At 35.9% G+C, this 23369-nt stretch overlaps 1 protein-coding gene across 1 annotated transcript in view; it reads right to left on the bottom strand.

Annotated features, from left to right (window-relative positions):
- Positions 1-23369, bottom strand: part of nbas (NBAS subunit of NRZ tethering complex) — a 198510-nt gene that overhangs the window by 93030 nt on the left and 82111 nt on the right. Inside the window, exons 32-38 of the mRNA XM_066705652.1 lie at positions 20541-20654; positions 18604-18717; positions 16135-16292; positions 14352-14429; positions 8963-9133; positions 8065-8178; positions 7593-7716 (exon numbers count right to left, since the gene is read on the bottom strand). Of these exons, the coding sequence (XP_066561749.1) occupies positions 7593-7716; positions 8065-8178; positions 8963-9133; positions 14352-14429; positions 16135-16292; positions 18604-18717; positions 20541-20654 (873 nt within the window). The remainder of the gene's footprint in view (positions 1-7592; positions 7717-8064; positions 8179-8962; positions 9134-14351; positions 14430-16134; positions 16293-18603; positions 18718-20540; positions 20655-23369) is intronic.

Raw genomic sequence — 23369 nt, 5'->3', positions numbered from 1 at the left:
GTTTTGGAGATGCTCTGACCCAGTCGTCTAGCCATCACAATTTGGCCCTTGTCAAAGTCGCTCAGATCCTTACGCTTGCCCATTTTTCCTGCTTCTAACACATCAAAACTTTGAGGACAAAATGTTCACTTGCTGCCTAATATATCCCACCCACTGACAGGTGCCATGATAATGAGATTATCAGTGTTATTCACTTCACCTGTCAGTGGTCATAATGTTTTGGCTGATCAGTGTATTTGATAACTTTTAAAACTAAACTTAAAAGTTAAGATGTATACAAAAACACTAAAAACTCTAAATTAATTATATAGACCCTTTTGACTAATTTTCCCTGTATTGACAATGCAGTATTTGCAACTTTGACTGTGGTGGATATAACATTAGTTTAAATTTAGCAAGCGGAATTGTGATTGTATCAATTGTTTGATTTTTATATTGCATACCATACATTGGAAAGGAAAGAGAAAGGTAAAAAAAATATGCTGCATTTCAAATAAAGTTATCCAAAGTAAGGCATTCAGTGACACGTACTATTTCTAAACTGAAAACAACACCAGAGGCTGCAATGGACAACTGGACCATTCTACTCTATGCACATGACTCTGAAAACATCATAATTAGATAAAGTGATTTATACACAGAATTCAAATTAAATAAACAATAACTGTAATTACACAAGAGTCCAAAGCAAAATTCAGTGTGGTAGATCACTGTGGAGCACTGAAGGAGAAACTGCTGTACCATGTTATGCTACTCACACTCCTTACATCTGTTCATCATACATAACTAAGCAGAAATATTTCAAAATAACGGCCCACCTAAAACAACAGTACATCTGTTGTACTGTAGTATGTTTTTATGTCCCCATATGTACTAAACTGTGTGGTATTCAGGGCAGTTTTCACAAAACTGAATATAGTACAGTCAGGAAGAATCAATTTAAACCCTTGTTTTTGGTAAAATGAAAACCAAGCATTTGTAATAAATTATTGTGAATAACAACACGAGCTAGTAATATATGTGTTTAACAAGTCCACAATTTCCTTATGTGAAGCTAACTCTGAAAAAGTCCTAGTGATTGTATTATTAAACCCAACAATGCCCAAATATTATATAATAATCATATGTGTAATAGTTGTATTGATACCAAGACAAAGGTTTATTTTTTCCATGTTCTCTATGATTTTTTTCAGTGATCTTAATGTACTGTAGTGTATTTATCTTGCAATCAATATCTTGCATTAAAAATTAAATGATCCAATATATATATATATATATATATATATATATATATAAATGATACGTTTTAGTATTATATAGACAATGCAGCGATGAATTAACACAAAGACTGGTCTATAAAAAATACACAGTGAAATGTGTTATTAAATGTCAGATATTGATTAATCTGAAATGATGTCCTAGAGATGATAGCTATAAAATTGTCTATAGGTGAGAAATTACAAAGATGTTGCCTATATGACGAGAAATAAAAAAAGACACTGTCAGCTTGGATAAACTCAAATAATTTTCCAGAATGAATTGTCTCTATATTGAACTTCAACACATGCTAACGGAGAGTGCGGTTTATTTATGCAGCCTGAGGGCCTCTATTTTAGGGCTGATTTGGGAAATAAGTATTCCAAGGTCAGGCTGGTTAGTCTGGAGGCGAATGCAGAATCTCCAAATGAAGTTCACAGAGCTGAGTGTGCACTTCTCAAATGATGTGAACACAAAAGAGATGCTGATCGACATTCACTGCATAAATATTTAGATACACATATCAATTACAATAATTAACAATGAAATGCCAATATAATCCAAAAAGCAACAACAACAAAAAAAGAACTACTCTTGTCTCATGTGGAAACAAAAGGATTGTTTTCATTCACCTATAATGACATGCAAAGTTATTAATCCAATTAATCCAGGAATTTATTGATTAAAACAAATTATTTTATTAAAGACTATTTTATTTCATGAAGACACATTACTTTTTGGCTGAAAACCATGATCATGAACTATAAGTATTTGGAGCATATACTTAATAAGAAAAAGTTAAAATCAACGGTTTGTGAAGAGTGAAGCCACAACAGGGCTCAGACAACATTGTTGAGTTTATATAGCAGAATGAGGGGTTGCTCTCACAACCTCTAAACCCTTAAGAGGGACAATAGCTATTAAAATAGCTGTTTAACCTTGCCAAATTACCAAACTACACTGTTAGTATACATACAAATTCATCAAGTTGCTTTAAAAAAACAACCACACATTTCTAGACAATGCTTCTGTCCTACTCAATGCAGTGACCTTCCAAGACAGAGATTGAATGATAGGGAACACATAGAAATTACCAATGAGTAATTTGTATAATAGCTGGAGCTGAAGTAAACAAACAAATGGAAACTATTATAGTCATTACCAGACAGTACTGGCTTACACGTGTCAATGAGCTTCAGCCATGTTCCCCTTATGTGTGGCCAGCTTGGATAAAACCCATTTGTAGTAATAAACACTAGGTCTAGATTTCCAAGCTATGGATAAAATATATATGTGCTTCAGGGTTTTAATATACACATATAGATGGTTATAAAGATACAGTATTAAATAATATACACACTTATTATAATAGAAACATATAAATTGTGGAATCGAACAGCATTATGGGAAGAGGATTAATCAAGGAAAGATCCATCAGCCTCATATGCCCTGTTTCCACTGGCGGACGCGCCGTGTTTTGTGGAGGTTAAATATCTGGTGCTGGACGCGTCCGTAAGCGTCCGTCCCACTGAGGACATGATTCACTTTCAGAAGAGAGGAGTGCGCCGGACTGAGACACAGGGAGGAGATCAGACACATTGTGTCGGGAGATATAGTCTCAAGTGCCGAGTGCGATCACGAAGAAATTCGTTTAATTAGCAGCATGGAGTGAAATCCACGTACAGAGACAATGACTGTTACAGTTAATATCAGTGCATTAAACACTGTGATTCACAGACCGGCGCAGCGCCTGACTAGTTACAATAAACTGAAGGATAATAATCGCATCAGCAGCCGATGGCATTAATACTGTATGGCAGCTGGCCGTGTTCAGGCTGTGTGTGTGAATGTGTGCAGGACATGAACATGATTCAGTTAACGTGTGTCCATTTACAATTTAAATTAATCAATACATAAATACAGCAGATCTGGGTTTCCCTCGAAAACATTAAGGACTGGTTTAATAAATGCGTCCATAAACGCCATGACTGAGACGCGCACTTTAGTTACATTATAAGCTGCTATATTGTATCTGGATGATTCATCGTGCATTTTGTTTCAACTGTAACTTGCCCTGGTTAAGGACGTCTGATAAGTACATTATAAATAATACGGCAAAAAGTATTGTTTGCAGTTACAAATCTGCAGAAAGAGTAATAAGTGAAGGGAGTCACGCTGTGCCGTTTAAAATACATATATACTAGCACAAATGATGACGATAATAATAACAATACATATTCGCTATTTAGTATTATTGTTGCACATGGAAACGTATTCATATGTGAACATGCTTGTCTGAATATAATGTTGTCTACACGTTCAGCTCTTCCTAATACCTCTTAACAGAAACGTGTATTTATTACGCTGTTTACAATCATGTAAAGCAGAGAGAATAAAACAGACACACAAGTCCTGTCCTCGTCAGGCTGTGTCGCTCGTAGTTTTGAACAGAAACACAAAGCAAACCCACAGTCGCTGCTCCTCATCGGAGGGACGGATCACAGCGGCTGGTTTACAATCGGCTCTGGGACTCCGGCGACACGACGCTTAAGCCAGTGGAACCGAGGCAATAGACTGTGTCTAACACACCACATTAAATGGCTCTCTAAAAAGAGTGATGTTACAGTGTGAACTGTTTCTTTCAGCTTTCTCAAAAATAACACATTAAAACTCTAAGTCTTACCCCTGCATTGAGCCTCAGTATGTTAAAATATTAGTCTTTTTGCATGCAAGTTATGTTCTTCAACAATTCTTCAACTGAATGCAATTTTCCAGAAAGGCAATGACAAACAATGCATGCCACAAACCCTCTCTCTTCCAGTGGTCATTTGCATTCTACACCGAGGTTTAACATTGATTCTATGGTTAAAGTACTCCATCTTGACTTGCCATCTTCACTAATCCAACTCTCCGCAGCCGTTTTTTGCATCACAATCTCACATTGGGTTTAGTGATGTCAGAGATACATGAGCATACATTAATGTAAGTATTCATACTATCCCTCAAATTGTACATATTTACTCAGCATCTTCAGGACAATAATACATTTAATATGATAGAGGATTACATTTTGTATCATAAATCTTTAGTTCTGGACTTGCTGGATGACTCCATACTAAAATAAATACATAATTAATGGAAATTAAAGTAAATTCCCCCAACCCAAGCAATTACTATTCCGACATCTGAAGACAAAAAGTGCATTAAACATATATGCCTCTTATTTCTATCTATCTATGTATAAATAAACACTATTTTGCAATTCATTAAAGCATGAGCTAAATTCTATTCTGTTTTTGGTATTCAAACAACTGCAAAAAACAGTTAAACAATAGTGAAACTGTAATCACTATAATGACAAAGTATACATCTTCTAGGTGGCACTAAACCTTAACCATCATTTGACATTTGCATCACATCCACTGCTAATTTAAATCTTAAATGCTTGAATGATTCTAAGCTTTAAGAACATATACCTTATGCACTGAAATCAATACAACATGTTTGGATGTATTGCTTATTTTTTTTTACTATCTTTCCAGTTCACATATTTTTAAAACCAGCATGCTAAGTTGATTGTCAGTAGGATATATAGAAAAAAACAAATCAAAACTAATCTTTGATCTAATCAATAATAGCCAGTGACATCGGATTTGATTGTATTCACAGTATTATACATACAACTAAACACAACAAACAAAAAATAATGCACACCATACCATACCAACACCATAGATGTATCTTAAACAAATAGAAGGAAATTAATTTTGTTTTCATTGCAAGGCAAATGCCACCTAGCCTAAGGCAATGGGAGTATTTGTATTCATATATTATTGACTTGGCATTCCCAGAGATATTCTGTATTCTCAAACAGAAGAACAGGTTTGAGAAATGAAGACCTCACATGGCTCCAGGAAAGAAGAACTAACTCCTGCTAAAGAAGTTATGAAAGAATTTTCTTTCATAAAACAAATATAGAAAAAACGTCTTGCCGAGACAAGAGTGACAGCTTTATGGATGTGTCTCTCTATTCTCGTCAGATACACTGCCCTGGAAGAACTGTCCACAACACTTAAGTATGAAGCTGACTGCTCAAGGAGATAAGAAAGTGAAAGGGACTTGTCCAAGGTGCTGAACTTTGCATGCACTAAAGAAATGGCAAAACTGCTGGCAGAAACCCCTACAAGGAGCCAGTGTAAAGACTCCTTGATATTCCCCTTTAATTAGACTGAAGGAGATAGGTAACTATCTTACATATTGGAGCAATACGTAACAATTTTTGAAGCCAATTATAACATTAATGAAAATATATATATATATATTTTTTTTTTAGGTATCTGGCACATACTACTAACTCCAAACGCTTTAAATCAAAAGCTCATTATTATTATTTGCAAAAATTAAATCCAGGAGACTAACTGCAGCAATGGAAAGCCAATCATTGTAACTCTCAATCACATTATGCAGTAGTTGTCACTTAATCTCACTGCTTATACCTTAAACAAGTTAACTCAGAACACAGAATTGCCATACCTGCTATAATAGCTTTGAAGTACACCCCTGGAGAATAACTGTTAAATCTGCAGTGTATTTGATCACATATAATAATTTAATTTAAAGCTGTACAGTAATATCCATGTGATATACAACTCTTACTATGCTAACGTTGATGAAGTCCTGACAACAATGTAATCATCGTTCCTCATGAACAGTAATAACTGGTTGATGTTTTCATGAAGGTGACTCAGCTTTTTGCAGCAACTGTGGTATTTAAATTTGAAATATGCTCATCATAAATACATAAAGTAGTTCTATGAAGACATGCTTGTGAAAAACATACAGATAAGCAGTTTCACTAATACCAAGCATTTGGCCAGAAATTGAGTATTTGTAGTTATTTCTTCAACTGTTTCAACTGTAGAGCTACACAACCCAGGAGACAACATGAAAGAAAAAATAAAATCGTGTGGGAATAACTTAATTTGTTGTTTGCATGATTTAATATCTCTCAGGAACAATTTATTTAGTAGGAACGAGTTGCTAGAACCTAGACTGTGGACTGGATAAAATACCAAAATGTTTGCACTGAATTACTCACAGAAGCATTAGCTCCATAATATCTAATGAATCTCACCCTGCTCACGTTTTTGTGGTATTCAAACATGATTTGCAGTGTGAATTAAGCTATTCATTGCTCTTGTTTCGTACAACAGTGCTGTGCGAGTGGTCACATTTTCCCTGTATTAAAACAAAATGAGAAACTTCCAGAAACATACGGTTAATGGCATTGGCTGTGAAGCAGTCTAAAGTTTCCACACACCTCCATGTATGTTATTGCATTATTGTTATTATTATTATTATTATTATTATTATTATTATTATTAGGTATATTTAACTTTCAACTAAATTGGAACATAATTGAGACCATTATTATACAAATTTAGAGGTCCACACAAAGTACTTAGGGACGGATTAAATCAAAACTTTGACCCACCCGCTAATAGCAAGATGATTAGAAGAAAATGGCATCTTACAAAAAATTATGTTGTTTTCTATTAGTGGGTGGGTCAAATTTTTGACTTAATACAGCCTTAATATATTTAATATATTTATTTAAACTTAATATATTTAATATAAATATTAAAATGATTCAAAAAAATGTATAAATACGTGTAAAAGATAATAAATGGTCCTCAAAATAGTTTTGGTTCTTTCTTTCATTCTCTCTGTTTCATGTCCCCTCCCAGGCTCTTTGCAAAACATTTTGAAAAAGCACTGATATTGTGTCACATAAAATGGATTTTATGTGTAACAGATCAATTTCATAGTTATTTAAAATGCTAAAAGTCTTCTATTTATAAATCAGAAAAACAAAAACTATTATATAAGCATATTCATTCTTTTAAAAAATATATAAATTACAAAAACAGTGAAAAATAATCAGTCATTTTTCTGATTTATTGTGGTAAGTAAGATTACATTTATAACAATGTATTTTATAGTCCATTTAAGATTTTATTCATGCAGGTACATTTTCAGGTCTTCCAATTTCATACCTTATTGATCTTGGGTATGAAAAAAAGAGATACAATTTAGTAATGGGTTTTTGTAGTAATATTTTTGAAACCAAATTACATTAATTTCTCCATCTTTGTATACATCAATGTGTTAATACAGTTAATAGATGTATAATAATTAGGAACCTGTGATTTGCCATATCAATTATATGGTGCTAAAAGTAATACTAGAAAGTTGGCTCTCAAAATGCACAGAATATTATTGCAGAAAAAAATTAAAAATAAAACTGGTGAGAAAGCATGTGCATGGTGTTTTACCTTCTGTTGTTGGAAACACATTTTGGCCTTCACTCTTAGTTTCAGCTAGTTTTCCTGTCCGTAGTAAAACTTCTGCAAAGTTTTCCAATGGGCTGTGCTCATATGATGTGTAAGTTACTTCACTCTAAAACGTGACCAAGGGAGAAAAAACAATATTTAAAAGGCAAATTTCAAAAATCTAAGAACATGAAGACGACAAAGCTGAAATGCCATTCAATTTCAAATGTTACACATAGCTTATACACATAATGCATTTTCCCTGCTTGCTGGCTTGTGATTTTAATTGAATCCAACAAAGGTGAGACATATTAATCCTGGCTAGTTTTCTAACTAAAATGAAGTTTAAACAGTACGGGTTTGTCCTCAAATTACATGCTACATAGAAATATATCAAAAGGTCACTGGACAACGTTGGCTATAAAGCTAACAATATATCAATGACATTGCCTGTACATAACTTTCCACCAATTACTTTGTTAGTGTAGGGATTATCCAAAAGATTCTCATAGAAAGGGCTGCAGCCTTGTTTTTCCATATCTGCATTTTCTCCAGCCATGCCCTTTAGTGCAGAACCCAGTCCTTGACCCTGAAAAAAGATAGTGCCATGAAATATTTATAGCTCCTAGTAACCTCCTCTATGCTATCACTTTTCAATGATTTTCTTTGCTACACAAGACAAAATAAAGACAAAGAAACAATCCATCTTCTAAAACAATGCATATTAGAAGCCATACAACCGGCCAATTAAAAATGCAAAACATTAATAGTTAATTGCCTGTTATGCAAGCTCTGGGACCTACAATGCCTGCAGTCTTACATTTTTATCATAACTTCTAATACTGGAATTAAAATCAGACAGTTGTGCAATATGGAACTCAGAACTAGTATACTGCTAAGAATAAATTACTTCTAAATGATGATCTTGAGTATAATATTACAAAATTAAAAACAAGTCTCTGGAAGTCCCAGATGTACCTTTTGGAATTGAAAATTAAATCAGTCTTATACATCAGGCTGTAGGCAACTTCAATAACCTTGCTCAGGAAAAGAAACGCATATATATGTCAGAAAATCTTTGGAAAGCCTTCATCCAGCAGTGGATCATGATAGTCAAAGGCTGATGGTGTTGTTGATGATGATTTTGGTATTGTGTGAATAGATAGAAAGAAAGAGACCAAGAAAAAGGAAAAACATGGTCTTAGATTTGTTTTGTGTAGTATGTCAAAAAGTATTCAAGCTCATAATATTACAAGAAGAACAGCTATGTGATACAAAAGTGTGGGTGTAATAACAAGAATAGTATGTATGGTATGACAGGTTTGACTTTCACATTTAGAGTAAGAATATTGGAATATACAGAAGGGTCTTACATGTAGAGGTCGCAGATAACTGACTGACTTCTTCCACCACTGTGAATCACTGACAGCATGCAGAACAGCTTTGGTTGTCATGCTTGGGTTAGAGAGGACCTCTATGGTTTTAGCTGTGGTTCGATGTAGCAGGTCTGCAGACTGTCTGGTACTAGAAGCTTTAGCATCAGCCTAGAAGATCAGGCATTCACCACAAAAGAGAGAGCAAAAGAATATCATTTCAAGTGCTGCGGTGTCAAACTGTTCATCTGGATAATGTACAGTCTGTGTCATCTTTCATAAATACCAACTTCAAAAAAAATAATGTTGGAACACAGTACATTGCACAAAGCCAACATTTTAGTGCATTTCCAGAGTTGGCATCCATACTCATTTAGTTGTATAGTTTAAATGGCCTGGAAAGCACACAAAGTCATGAGTAGAACTACTGTAGTTTTGGGTAAAAAAGGATGATATTTCATGGCATCATGCCACTAGTTAATACATTTGAATCAAAAAGACCAATAAATAATTAAACAATGTGTTTTGCCAACACTCATGTATAATATGAATTATGCATTTACCTACTTTAACTATTTAATTACCACCTATCTAAGAGGTGGAGAGAATTTAAAGACTTGATAATGAACGTGAAGATCTGTCATCCTTAAAATAACGGGAAATTAATCTGGCATTCTTCAGGCAAAATAGAGTTTGGCAAGGATACTCTGCAACCAAAATGATAAAAAAATTTACAGATTATACATGTACCAATTGGTCAGTCTATACATATGCACTGAATTTAGGCACCCTGGTTGGTTATAGTTTTTAATCATTTTCATGACCAATAAAATCTATTTGTTACCAAAGATGAGTTTATCGATAGAGGGCATCCATGAATTGTTTGGGGGGGTTAAGATCTTTGTATACTTTGTAAAACACAAATGGATCAAAAAAAGGGTACCAGGACCAGAGGTTCCACACCTCCCCAGCCTTTACAGAAAGTATTACGTTCTTCCTTCAGCATCTGTTTGTTAAAGTTGACCATTGAGGAGAGGCTTATTCCATTACACTCTGCTAGGGACACCACAATCCAGGACACACAATGGTCCTTTTATTTGATGCCAGAGTTTCTTGAACACCCCCAGTCGTTGCCCTTGAGTTTGAATTGGCTTTTATGATCTGGCTCTTAACGTTCTTATAATGTTCTACAGGACTGAGATCATGACTCAGAGCCGCCTATGGCATGTCCTCAGTGCTGTTCTCCTTAAGGCAAATACTATATATGTTATACTACCAGCTTTATGGCATCAAGTTGGCATTAGTAGATATACTTTTTAAAGATTAAATAATTGCTGGCGGCACACCGTTGTCCAAATTATTCCAATACAGGACAATATCATACCCTTAACAAAGACAAAACAAGAAACTCTATACAGCAAACAATATTTGTTAGAACCCATTAACCGCACCAAGAAGCTCATCCCCTTTCTGTCGAAATAAAGTGTATATTCCAAATCATCTGTTGAAAAATAGGTAGGGCCTTGCAAAATTCACAGGTGATTCACCCATTTAACCTACACCCCAATAGAAAAGCTCAAGGTGCTTTAATTACATAAATAAAACAACTACTGGCCATTACAAACGTGTCAGATAAGTGCAACCTGAAAACTGCCTTCCGAGTGGTTATTGTGAGTATAATACAAAATAATAAAATTAAAATGTCCATAGCTATAACACTAAAAACTAACTCTTAATTCTTCATGTTAGAGATTTCTGTATTACCTAGATATAAGTAATAATATGTTTTCTATTTCAACTATGTACAGTCTAAAGCATTAGAAAATTCAGATACTGGCACCTAGATAAACAAAGGACGTATGTTCTTTGTATATCTACGAGCCAGTATCTGAATTCCATTTTATTTGGCTCAACTAATAATATTCTCTTATTAACAAGAGAAAATCATTAAAAATCAAGGTGTTATGGTTGCTGCTGCTATAAGTTTATTGGAAATGATTTTAAGCATCGCTGTATTCCAGTGAACACAAGTATACTGTAGCCTAAAATTACATTGCCATTATCAGCAAAAACATTAATATTTGGAAGGCTTACTGCATTAAGAATGTATTATTGTTTTGAAAAAGTAGCTTTGGGATAGAAAGGTAAAACACCTGCGACACACTGAATTGTATTCAGAAGGTCTTATTGAATAAAAGCAATCATATCCACCATTGTACAATATCTTGGCTCCAGATGGGACCTTAACCAAAAGTCAATTAAAATGCATACAACAAAATTGTTTCATTATCTGTTTAGGTGAGTCTCTAAAGGACCAGTATTTTCATGTCTACATATTGATTGGAAAATAAGAGTGAAAAAGCTTGTTTGCTGATCATGCTAATGTGCTTGTCAAATTAGTTGCAATATAGTAAAGTGATTATAACCGAGAAAAAATTAGTATGTAAACATAATTTACCCTCAGGAGACAATACAACTGCTATCAAAATTATATACCTGGGAATATAAATTAAATCTTGAGCTTCTACTAAATAGGCGTAATTGATTTTAATTTGCTCAGAATATCTTAACTGTTCCTGAAATAGAGCCGTAAGAGAACTTTTCATAAGCTTTCACTTGCACACAACACTTACACACACACATACATGTATAGATACATATACATACATACATACATAAACACAAAAATATGCAGGCATGACACAGAAAAGTGAAGATATGGATTGAAGCAAGTGGAAACATCTTGGGGAGGTCATCATCCACTAGTGGATCGATATAGGCTGATGATGATGAGATATATACACTCACCTAAAGGATTATTAGGAACACCATACTAATACTGTGTTTGACCCCCTTTCGCCTTCAGAACTGCCTTAATTCTACGTGGCATTGATTCAACAAGGTGCTGAAAGCATTCTTTAGAAATGTTGGCCCATATTGATAGGATAGCATCTTGCAGTTGATGGAGATTTGTGGGATGCACATCCAGGGCACGAAGCTCCCGTTCCACCACATCCCAAAGATGCTCTATTGGGTTGAGATCTGGTGACTGTGGGGGCCAGTTTAGTACAGTGAACTCATTGTCATGTTCAAGAAACCAATTTGAAATGATTCCACCTTTGTGACATGGTGCATTATCCTGCTGGAAGTAGCCATCAGAGGATGGGTACATGGTGGTCATAAAGGGATGGACATGGTCAGAAACAATGCTCAGGTAGGCCATGGCATTTAAGCAATGCCCAATTGGCACTAAGGGGCCTAAAGTGTGCCAAGAAAACATCCCCCACACCATTACACCACCACCACCAGCCTGCACAGTGGTAACAAGGCATGATGGATCCATGTTCTCATTCTGACTCTACCATCTGAATGTCTCAACAGAAATCGAGACTCATCAGACCAGGCAACATTTTTCCAGTCTTCAACTGTCCAATTTTGGTGAGCTTGTGCAAATTGTAGCCTCTTTTTCCTATTTGTAGTGGAGATGAGTGGTACCCGGTGGGGTCTTCTGCTGTTGTAGCCCATCTGCCTCAAGGTTGTACGTGTTGTGGCTTCACAAATGCTTTGCTGCATACCTCGGTTGTAACGAGTGGTTATTTCAGTCAAAGTTGCTCTTCTATCAGCTTGAATCAGTCGGCCCATTCTCCTCTGACCTCTAGCATCAACAAGGCATTTTCGCCCACAGGACTTCCGCATACTGGATGTTTTTCCCTTTTCACACCATTCTTTGTAAACCCTAGAAATGGTTGTGCGTGAAAATCCCAGTAACTGAGCAGATTGTGAAATACTCAGACCAGCCCGTCTGGCACCAACAACCATGCCACGCTCAAAATTGCTTAAATCACCTTTCTTTCCCATTCAGACATTCAGTTTGGAGTTCAGGAGATTGTCTTGACCAGGACCACACCCCTAAATGCATTGAAGCAACTGCCATGTGATTGGTTGGTTAGATAATTGCATTAATGAGAAATTGAACAGGTGTTCCTAATAATCCTTTAGGTGAGTGTATATATATATATATATATATATATATATATATATATATATATATATATATATATATATATATATAGAGAGAGAGAGAGAGAGAGAGAACCTGAGAGTTCTTGAACTTGAAGATGCAGGTCTTACAAGTGTTTTTGCAAATATGACTATGGGCTGGATTAAATCTTTGACTTGATTCCTTTTTCTTCCCAGTACAAAGTCTTGAAAACTATTTGAATAGTTATATATATATAAATAAAGAGTGAAAATGGATGTTGGCTGGACACATAGCAAGAAGAACAGATGGGAAAAAAAGAACTACAGAATGGATCCTGAGAGATGAAAACAAGACCCAGAAGAAGAATACTTAAAATACGGGAAGATGAAATAAGAAGCTTTGCTGGTGTAACCTGGAAAAGAGACGCTGTACATCAAAACAAGTGGAATCATCTTGGGGAGTCCTTCATCGAGCAGCGGATCGATAAAGGCTGATGATGATGATGATGGATATATCAATTGTTACTCTTGCCTCAATTGCAAAGCCCCTTCTTGTATTGCTTACTCCCATTTATAAATAGAATATGAGTAGCACTGCCATATGAAGCTGCAGCCTGAATCTGAATTGCAAAACTCAGATCCATCGAACATTGTTATTTTTTTAATGATACCACACAGAAAACAAGATTACTCTTACATCTTACAAAAAATGAACACAAACCTACATTGAGTCTGCATCTCCCACTTTTAAATTTGTTTAAGTAAAAAAAAAAAAATGTAGTTTACAATCAATGGAAAGGAACGTTATATACATTTTCATGATGCTGTGAACACATTGATATTGTCTGTTTAATAAGTCTAAAGTTAGAACTGCTTATTACGTTTCACTTACTGTACTTATTCTCCAGTCTTTATCTTCATTAATATCAAATATTAAAAATAAGGCACTTTTATGCTGTGTAGAAGATAATGAGTAGCTCATTGTATAAAAGAGATATATACGCAATATTTTCCAGTTAGCAGTGTTGAGTATTGAACTGGGTGTCTATTTGAGACTGTCATTTGGAGTATGTGGAGTATTTAAGGATTGTATAGATATATTTGCTGTAATATGTTTAGCAGGGAAGATGTGATGCAACTAGGGAATGCAACTTGAAAAAAGAACAAACAGATGTCTCATAAGAGGGTCTGACCGTTGTAAGACCCTTGTTTCATTTGTCATGCTGTTTCAGTCATTTCTAGGACAATCACTGAGAATCTTTAGTCTTAACTTTGTTATACTTTGTTAAACTTTGATCACTATGATTATTATGATTAATATTAACTGTTTTATGATTATTATTATATAGTAAGGAATGATTGGTTTACATAAACTGTGCACATTGTCCTATACACATTTAAGTCTGACCTGTTGTGAATCTTTGGCTTCCAAACCTGTTCCACAATTATTAGAACCAATCTGGTAATTCACTGCTTGGTAGAGAATCTGTTAACAGGAGGGAGAGAAAGAAAGAAAAAAGAAAAAAGTGAATTACAAATTCCAGTCTATAGAAACCAACAATGAAGAATCAAATAGAACAGGATACGCGATTATAAATTAAATAACTGCAAAACAATGATACAGAAAACTCTTTCAATGGTTTAACAATTGTTTGAGTGTAGCCAGACATCATCATTGTGTTGGGTGGAAAAGCAAACAATGAAAGAGATGTCTGGTGCGTGAGGCAGCAGTATTGTCTAATAATTCCACATTTCTGCAATGAAAAGTTTCACGGGGAGAGTGATGCGTATTACAATATGCCTGGCAAATGAAATTAACATTCATGCCACTGAAGATAAAAGCTCCATACTTCTAGTTAATTAAGCTATATTTTATCTACTATTTCTAATAATAGGCCAATACATTTAAAGCTATTCTTTTGGACACTTGCTAAGTAAAAGTGTTTTCAAGTAACATGTAAAAAATAAATAAATAATTCAGTCATGGGATCAGGCAGAGGAGCATAATTTGTTATAAATGTAGTGCCACATCAAGAATGAAAAGAGGTTAAACAACTTTACAGGCAACATGGAAGACTACCAACTACAGAACTGCACATCTAGAAGTCGTGTGTGTGTAGTTGGTTGACAACAAGGCCACTACTTTGTGATGCTGTTCAATTATGGTGTCTGACAATCTAATAATCTAGGTCTGAAGATACCATCTGATGGATATCATGTGATCTCTCTAAATACCTGTATCTTAAAATTCACCACATCATACACAATCTACTTAATGTCGATATTGTTTATTTAATATAGGTAAGTCTGAAGTTAAATAAGACTATGGCTGGGATTAAATCAAAACTCAATCGTATATTGTCTATGTCTGTATTCTTAGAAAATAAGCTTTTAAAATTCTGTTAATGCAAAGTGATTATAATTAGTGTAACTGTTTCAGCCAAGGATCTCTAGTCATTTCCTCATGTTGTTAGGAAATGCTTTGATACATTTTGCCTGATACCACTTAAAATTATGGTATACATGAGATCTCAGAAACTCTTCTTAACCTGATGTGGGGTTTGTGAATTGATGTTGTTAATCCTCTTCAAGATGTTGAAGAACCCAATCATATTTCCTTGAAACATGCTTTGGTCCTGAGGCCAAAGCGTACCCATTCCATTAACCTATCTGTTGATGAAATACTGCACTGTCTTGAGTAAGTGTTTTTGCTGTTCTCTCATCTCCATGTAGTGCACCGATCTTTTATAATGTGAAGAGCAAGAATGTGTTCAAAATTCATTTTGAATGGAGCACTCTGTTGCTCTAGAATGGCATGAAATGAATTCAACATGTATTATTGTGTAGCTACAAAAAATGCCTACTCTTGTCCATTATATAACTGTTGGCTGTGCTGTCCTAGAACAACTGCCACCTTGCACTTATTGCCACCTTGTTATTTGTGTTCAAAAGTATTAGAATCATTAGTTGTTTTGGGATCCTAAGTAATTAGCAGAAATTGCAGAAAATGAACAGACCTTTGTAATATGACTATGCATCAATTTTGACTAATTAAAAAGAGAAAATATGATTTGTTTTTTAAATGATTAGAATAACATTGCACCACCATTTTATTACTGCTTTTGCTCAACTTCAGTTTAATCTCCAATATGTCTCTGCCCAGTTTGGTATCGGTGCGCACAGCCACAAACCTGTGTTTGTAATGAGCTGCTGGCAGCCAGCAGACTCTGGATGACACCGGGAGGACAGTGTGTGAGGGCAAAGGCGGTGAGCTCCTGCCGGGTGCCCAGGTCCTGGTAACTCTCACACTGTCCCAGCTGGCTGCAGACCTGCCAACCGTCACGATAACCTGCAAAGGCAGGCAGAAATAAACAGAAACAAAAACAAGAAAAATTGCTATTCCATCTGGAATTGCTGTCAGCCAGTGGTAGTGTCAACACAGATCCTTTGTTAAATATTTCAAAGCCAGAAAATAGCATGATGGGAAAATGTAAAAAAAGAAAAGGAAAAAAAGAAAAAAAGCTATGGATAAATGACCTCTTCTGTGACGGAGCATCTGGCCCCGTTGGAATCTTTGAGAATCTGAATAACATTTAGCTGCAGTCTTCAATTATTAGGCTCATGGGTATGTTAGATGCTTTGCATACAAAAGTCTGCTTTATGGCTGTCCTTTTGGTTCTGTTAATTTATTACTTGCTTCCCTTCATTCTCTTGCTTGCTAGCCTGCAAGGCAAATTTTGCAATCTGTTGAAATGCCACTGTAAATGTACGGTGATTACAAAACAAACTGGGGAAAAAAGAATTTCCAAAGCCTTTGGAAATCAGCCATAGAGACCAATTATGATTATGATCAGAAATTTACACAGTTGAGGTTTTCCTCTACTGAAGTAAATAACAAAGTCTATCAAGAGCATCTCAAAGAGACCAAACAGACCTATATCTGCAGTTTAATAAATCCTCAAACTGCCTGTATTCAGGATAGATAAAATTAGGACAAGCTTCTTATCTGGAGCTCTGGTGCATCACATGTTTAATGTTAATTTGAGTATTCTTCTCACAGTACATCTTGAGCAGGAGAAAGTTTTAATTTTTTCATAAAAATAATTGATATTTATGCCAATAATTTAGTGTCCTGACTAAGTAGAATAATGTATTTGAAATCCTAAATATAATTTAATTAAAGGAATGCATCATCATGCATGTATCATTAAAGTGGTTTGAATATGTGCATGTACATATATATATACATATATATACATATACACATATATATACACATATACATATATATATATATACACATATACACATATATATACACATATACATATATATATATACACATATATATACATATACATATATATACATATATACATACACATATATACATACATACATATATATACACACACATATACATATATATACATATATACATACATATATACACATATATATATATATATACATACACATATATATATACATACACATATATATATACATACATATATATATATATATACATACATATATATATATATACATACATATATATATATATATACATATATATATATATATATACATATATATATATATATATATATATATATATATATATATATATATTTATAATATGGTTTCCCCCAGAAAAATGCATAGGCATGGCGGTGTTTCAGGGGCGTAGCAAAAGAGCGGGGTGGAGGTATAGTAAATCGAGAGTTGGGAGGGGGGCTTTTTTTATTCATTTATTTGTATATGACTTCTATTGTATATATTGTGGCAGTGTGAGAGGCAAGGCTGGAGTCAGGACAGGTATTTCAGGGGAGGAGACTACAAAACCTCTCCTCCAAGACTCCAAACCCCAGAAGCCAGCAGGGGCTCCTGATGGCCATAGCCCTGCCCACCACTTCCCCTATAAAAGGAACCAGGAAACAGACCAGGGTGTGCATGCTTGGCTGGGGTAGCAAGGTGCACAAGAGGGTGAGAAGGTGATGGAGAGAGAAGAGAGTGAGAGTGCCCGACCCGGGCATTTACTGTTATTGTTAGTAGTATTTTGGTTTGTAGTTAGGGATTGTCTATATGTTTAGTTAGTGCTCGGAGAGAGCTAGGTTTTGTTTTGCTTTTTGACACTGTGCCTGCCATTGAGGGAAGCAATAAAACAACAGCAAGCCTGTTTTGTACCCTCTGCCTGCCTCCCTACTGTGTGTTACAAGACCAGACCCCACCTACATACAGCCCTTTTTGTGACAGGCACCCCAACCTGCTACAATATATATAATATATACACATACATACGCACACACATTACATTAAATTTACAATTAACTTATTTTCCAAAAGCAAAATTACATCATGCATAGAATACAATTTATAAAATTAAAATATTAACAAAGCTTTCATACCTTTAATGGTAGCATATACAATAACTTCTGTTTTAATATTTAAGACAAATATTTAACATTCCTTCTCCCTGCTTAATCAGTTCAGGGTTTAATTACCAGTTTGCATTCCTTAACAAATGTAGCAGTTTGAAATTGACACCCAGGGACAGATAACACTGCTCTGTCTAAGTGATGTGTTTGATGTATATGTTTAAGTGTTATGGTGCTTAGCACAAAATCAATGTATTCAAGTTGATTGTTATGCTGTACCTGCTGCCATGAGCTCTTGGCAATGGATATTGCAGGTTTTGTAATCCAGCCACTGAAGAGCCTGCTCTGCCAGCAGAGTTAGCACCTGGCCCTTTCTCTTCACGCAGTCATCTCCTGAGAACATTGATAGAGACACTCACCAACCACTCAAAACTGTAATTAGGATAATTAATGAAGAACACTGATATTTGTTATTTAAATTTGGAAACAATTGGTTATTAATATTAATGTATACCATCGCAAGTTTGGAAATGCAAATGGTTAGTGAACTCAACATACCACTAGAGCTCCTATAATAGTTTGCTAACCTTAATTGTGCTCTTCCACAGCACCTGTTTATTATCGTTGTCCACAGTGCAAACAGCAGAGCAGCAGCGTCACACGGAGGACTCGTACAACTCTCTCTGATAATAATCTGGGTTCACATGCACCCGACAAAACACTCCAATCAGAACTTCTTACAATATAAAACTGCATGTAAAGAGAAAATACTTGGTGCGTGCAGAAACTAGTTGAAAGTAAATTCTGGAAATTAGTAAATTAATAGTTTGATCCTTTGCAAATCTGAAGAAACACACTTTATAGCACCACTTGAGGCCCAACTGATTTTGAGCAAAGCTACTTTATTTTAATCAGATTTAAATAATCTGAATTGGAAAACACAGGTTCAATGACCGTATCTGACACAGAGTTTAAAACTGTATTCAAAATAATTTAAAACATGATATGCTTAAGACTTTGGAGAACATGGATCAGAACCCAATTTTAGATGGTCTCCTCTAACATGCATGACGAAAACCCATGAAACCCCTGAGAAAACAGCACCACAACACTGGGCATGTACATATAGCAGCCACCAGGCCCTGAGAGGTAGTGGTTATATTTTGATTTGACATTGACGGTTTCCCCATTCACCCTTCATAGCAGAATGGGGAAAAAAAAAAAATTATAATCTGCAGATCCAGAATCTAGACTTGTCTGTAAATGTCTTCATCAGTGTGAAGTACGCACTGAATTAAGCAGTGCAGGATGAATCACTGCAATCTTTTTCAGCGAAGGGAGCAATCATTTATCCTAAAGTAGAGGGCCTCAAAGCTTAAGTCAACCTGCTAGAAATCCAGAGCACTATCAGCCAGCAGAAGGTACACAAAATCAACTATTCTTCAAATGACATGCCCATGTCACAACACTCACTTACAATTGCTTCGATTCAGTCAAAGTGCAGATAAGACTGAGATCTGTCATAGCTTAACTGCTAAGAGAAATTCAGAGAGGCTTTAATAAACCATCCAAGCAAACCCTGAAAGCCCAAGTACACTTCGGAGAATTAACTTCTGGTCTGATCTGCATCTGGAGTATGATGAACTTTTGAATCATTAATATCATCCTCACTGTAGAATGACAAGCACAGCGAAGGGCAGCACATTCAGGTTTCTGACAATGTGGTCTGGCTCATTACCACTCACGCTTACCAGCTCATTCAACCTTAATTCAGGAACCACGGCTCTGTGAGGCCCTCGAGTGCACAGTTTCTGTCTGCAGACTGGGAAGCCAACGATATGAAAAATTCAGAATATGGCTTAGGGGCTCCGCTGTGGTGTCGAAAATAAATCTCCCTCTTCTCAAACTCAAGCTCCTGTCGACACTATCACACCTACGATGTATTCAGGTAGGACAAGTGACATTCTGTGTTCTCCAAATCAAAGGATTCCCTTAATTGTGAATGAAATTAAATCCTGGAGCCAGTTTAAAATAAGACTGAGAGCTGTCATTTGTTAACTACTGAGAGAAGCTATTAAGGCAACAGAACAGACTCCCTAGAGCTCCCTTTTGTGGCATCAATGAGTGTGCATCTCAAAGACACAATCCCATTTACTGTAGATTTGCACGTCTGTGCCCTTTGTCTTGTCTGTAGCTAAACATTCACAGTACATTACCTGAAACCCTCAGCAGATCTGCAAGTCCCAGGAGCTTTGTGGACTGCTTGTAAGCCGTTGGGCATTGACTGATGCATTCTTCAATAAGGGTGAGACGGTCTGATCGCAGACGCACTGGAGGTAGAAAACAAAAGGGATAAAGGGGCGATATTAGTGTTTAAAATGTGAACTTTGACTCAGGAGCAAGAAGCAATGTTGGCTTATTAGACTAATATAATTTTCTCTAAAGCCTAATTCTAAGTTTGTTGGCTTTATTTATAGCCATACCAGACTATTATGCTGATCATATTAAGATACAAAAGAATCCCCCCTCAGAAAATCCTTTGTTAAATATCTGATTTGGGTAAGATATGAAACATAGCTTGTGTTCTGATATCCCCAGACTTCTTGCAGATATGTTTAAACATAAATATAAGTGCAGGTACAAAATTCATGACAACGATGTTGGTTTTAAAAAATACAACTGGTTTCAGAGAAGTTCTTAAACACAAGATATTGTTGTTATCCTTTGTAGATGAAAGTCCTTTTTTTTTTTTTTCTTTTGAATGAACATAACACAAAATAATGGCTCAGGACAAGTCATTATTTCCCACAATTTCATCATTCTATTGTCTAATTATAAATAGACTCAATAAATTAGTTTACCAAGTCTATTTTCAACTCCAGACACTACTTTCACCGGTGTTGCTCTAGTCCAACAATATCCATCCTGACAATCAGAAAAAAGCTGGGCAACCTCTGGGTTTCATGTTAATGAAAATACATTTATAAATGCTTGAGCAGTTATGGTAAACAGGGTGGAGTTCATGTCCCTGGAAACATTGTAATTAAGGTAAAGGTTTAGGTTTCTTCTTAACCCAACATGACGTTTGCTACACACAAATTCACTCACCAGAAAACTGTTCCCACTGTATATTGAAAATGGCCAGTCAGTTCAAACGCAAGGGCAACACTGCAGGTTTAATGTAAAGTTAGCTGGATGAACAATTCTAATATTTTTTATACTGGGACATACAAGGTGCGATGGACTGTATACACAAGAACAGCCTTAGGGCTTTTGGACCACTTGAGATTAATGATTAAAAAGGAGATGCAGTCAACTTTGGAACCTGCCAGGCCTCTCGACTCTTGAAGTGGGGTGAATATACAGGTTGGTCTAACAATAAATAAATTAAATGTTTTTTAGTTTTTTTTTCTGCTATGTCAATACTTGGTGGTAATGCACATCAATGCTTATCATCTCTGGTTCTCAAGAGCCATGGGGATTTCAGTTTTCATTCTGCCTGAGTTCTTAAATAGTTAATTGAACTAATTACTGTCTTTACCAAACCTGTTTAACCCCTTTCCCCAGCGCTGAAGTAATTAATGATTTAGGGAAACCTATAACACCATCTGGACTTGATCTGAGGATCAATGATTTATACTGTTAGATGAGATCTTACTGAAGAAGGAAATAAACTAAATCCCTAAAGGTTAGATATGTTCAAACTTTTAAAAATATATCCATAGATACAGACAGACAGGCAGATGTTTAATAAATTCTACCATGATGTTGAATCTCCTCTTCCCTTGTGTATGTATGTATTGTATATATATATATATATATATATATATATATATATATATATATATATATACACACACACACACACACACACACACACACACACACACACACACACATACATACACTCACCTAAGGGATTATTAGGAACACCATTCTAATACTGTGTTTGACCCCCTTTCGCCTTCAGAACTGCCTTCATTCTACGTGGCATTGATTCAACAAGGTGCTGAAAGCATTCTTTAGAAATGTTGGCCCATATTGATAGGACAGCATCTTGCAGTTGATGGAGATTTGTGGGATGCACATCCAGGGCACGAAGCTCCCGTTCCACCACATCCCAAAGATGCTCTATTGGGTTGAGATCTGGTGAATGTGGGGGCCAGTTTAGTACAGTGAACTCATTGTCATGTTCAAGAAACCAATTTGAAATGATTCCACCTTTGTGACATGGTGCATTATCCTGCTGGAAGTAGCCATCAGAGGATGGGTACATGGTGGTCATAAAGGGATGGACATGGTCAGAAACAATGCTCAGGTAGGCCGTGGCATTTAAACGATGCCCAATTGGCACTAAGGGGCCTAAAGTGTGCCAAGAAAACATCCCCCACACCATTACACCACCACCACCAGCCTGCACAGTGGTAACAAGGCATGATGGATCCATGTTCTCATTCTGTTTACGCCAAATTCTGACTCTACCATCTGAATGTCTCAACAGAAATCGAGACTCATCAGACCAGGCAACATTTTTCCAGTCTTCAACTGTCCAATTTTGGTAAGCTTGTGCAAATTGTAGCCTCTTTTTCCTATTTGTAGTGGAGATGAGTGGTACCCGGTGGGGTCTTCTGCTGTTGTTGCCCATCCGCCTCAAGGTTGTACGTGTTGTGGCTTCACAAATGCTTTGCTGCATACCTCGGTTGTAACGAGTGGTTATTTCAGTCAAAGTTGCTCTTCTATCAGCTTGAATCAGTCGGCCCATTCTCCTCTGACCTCTAGCATCAACAAGGCATTTTCGCCCACAGGACTGCTGCATACTGGCTGTTTTTCCCTTTTCACACCATTCTTTGTAAACCCTAGAAATGGTTGTGCGTGAAAATCCCAGTAACTGAGCAGATTGTGAAATACTCAGACCGGCCCGTCTGGCACCAACAACCATGCCACGCTCAAAATTGCTTAAATCACCTTTCTTTCCCATTCAGACATTCAGTTTGGAGTTCAGGAGATTGTCTTGACCAGGACCACACCCCTAAATGCATTGAAGC

This window comes from Amia ocellicauda, chromosome 1 (genome assembly GCF_036373705.1).
Source record: "Amia ocellicauda isolate fAmiCal2 chromosome 1, fAmiCal2.hap1, whole genome shotgun sequence".
NCBI lineage: Eukaryota > Metazoa > Chordata > Actinopteri > Amiiformes > Amiidae > Amia > Amia ocellicauda.
This window is presented reverse-complemented; position numbering and strand designations above follow the sequence as displayed.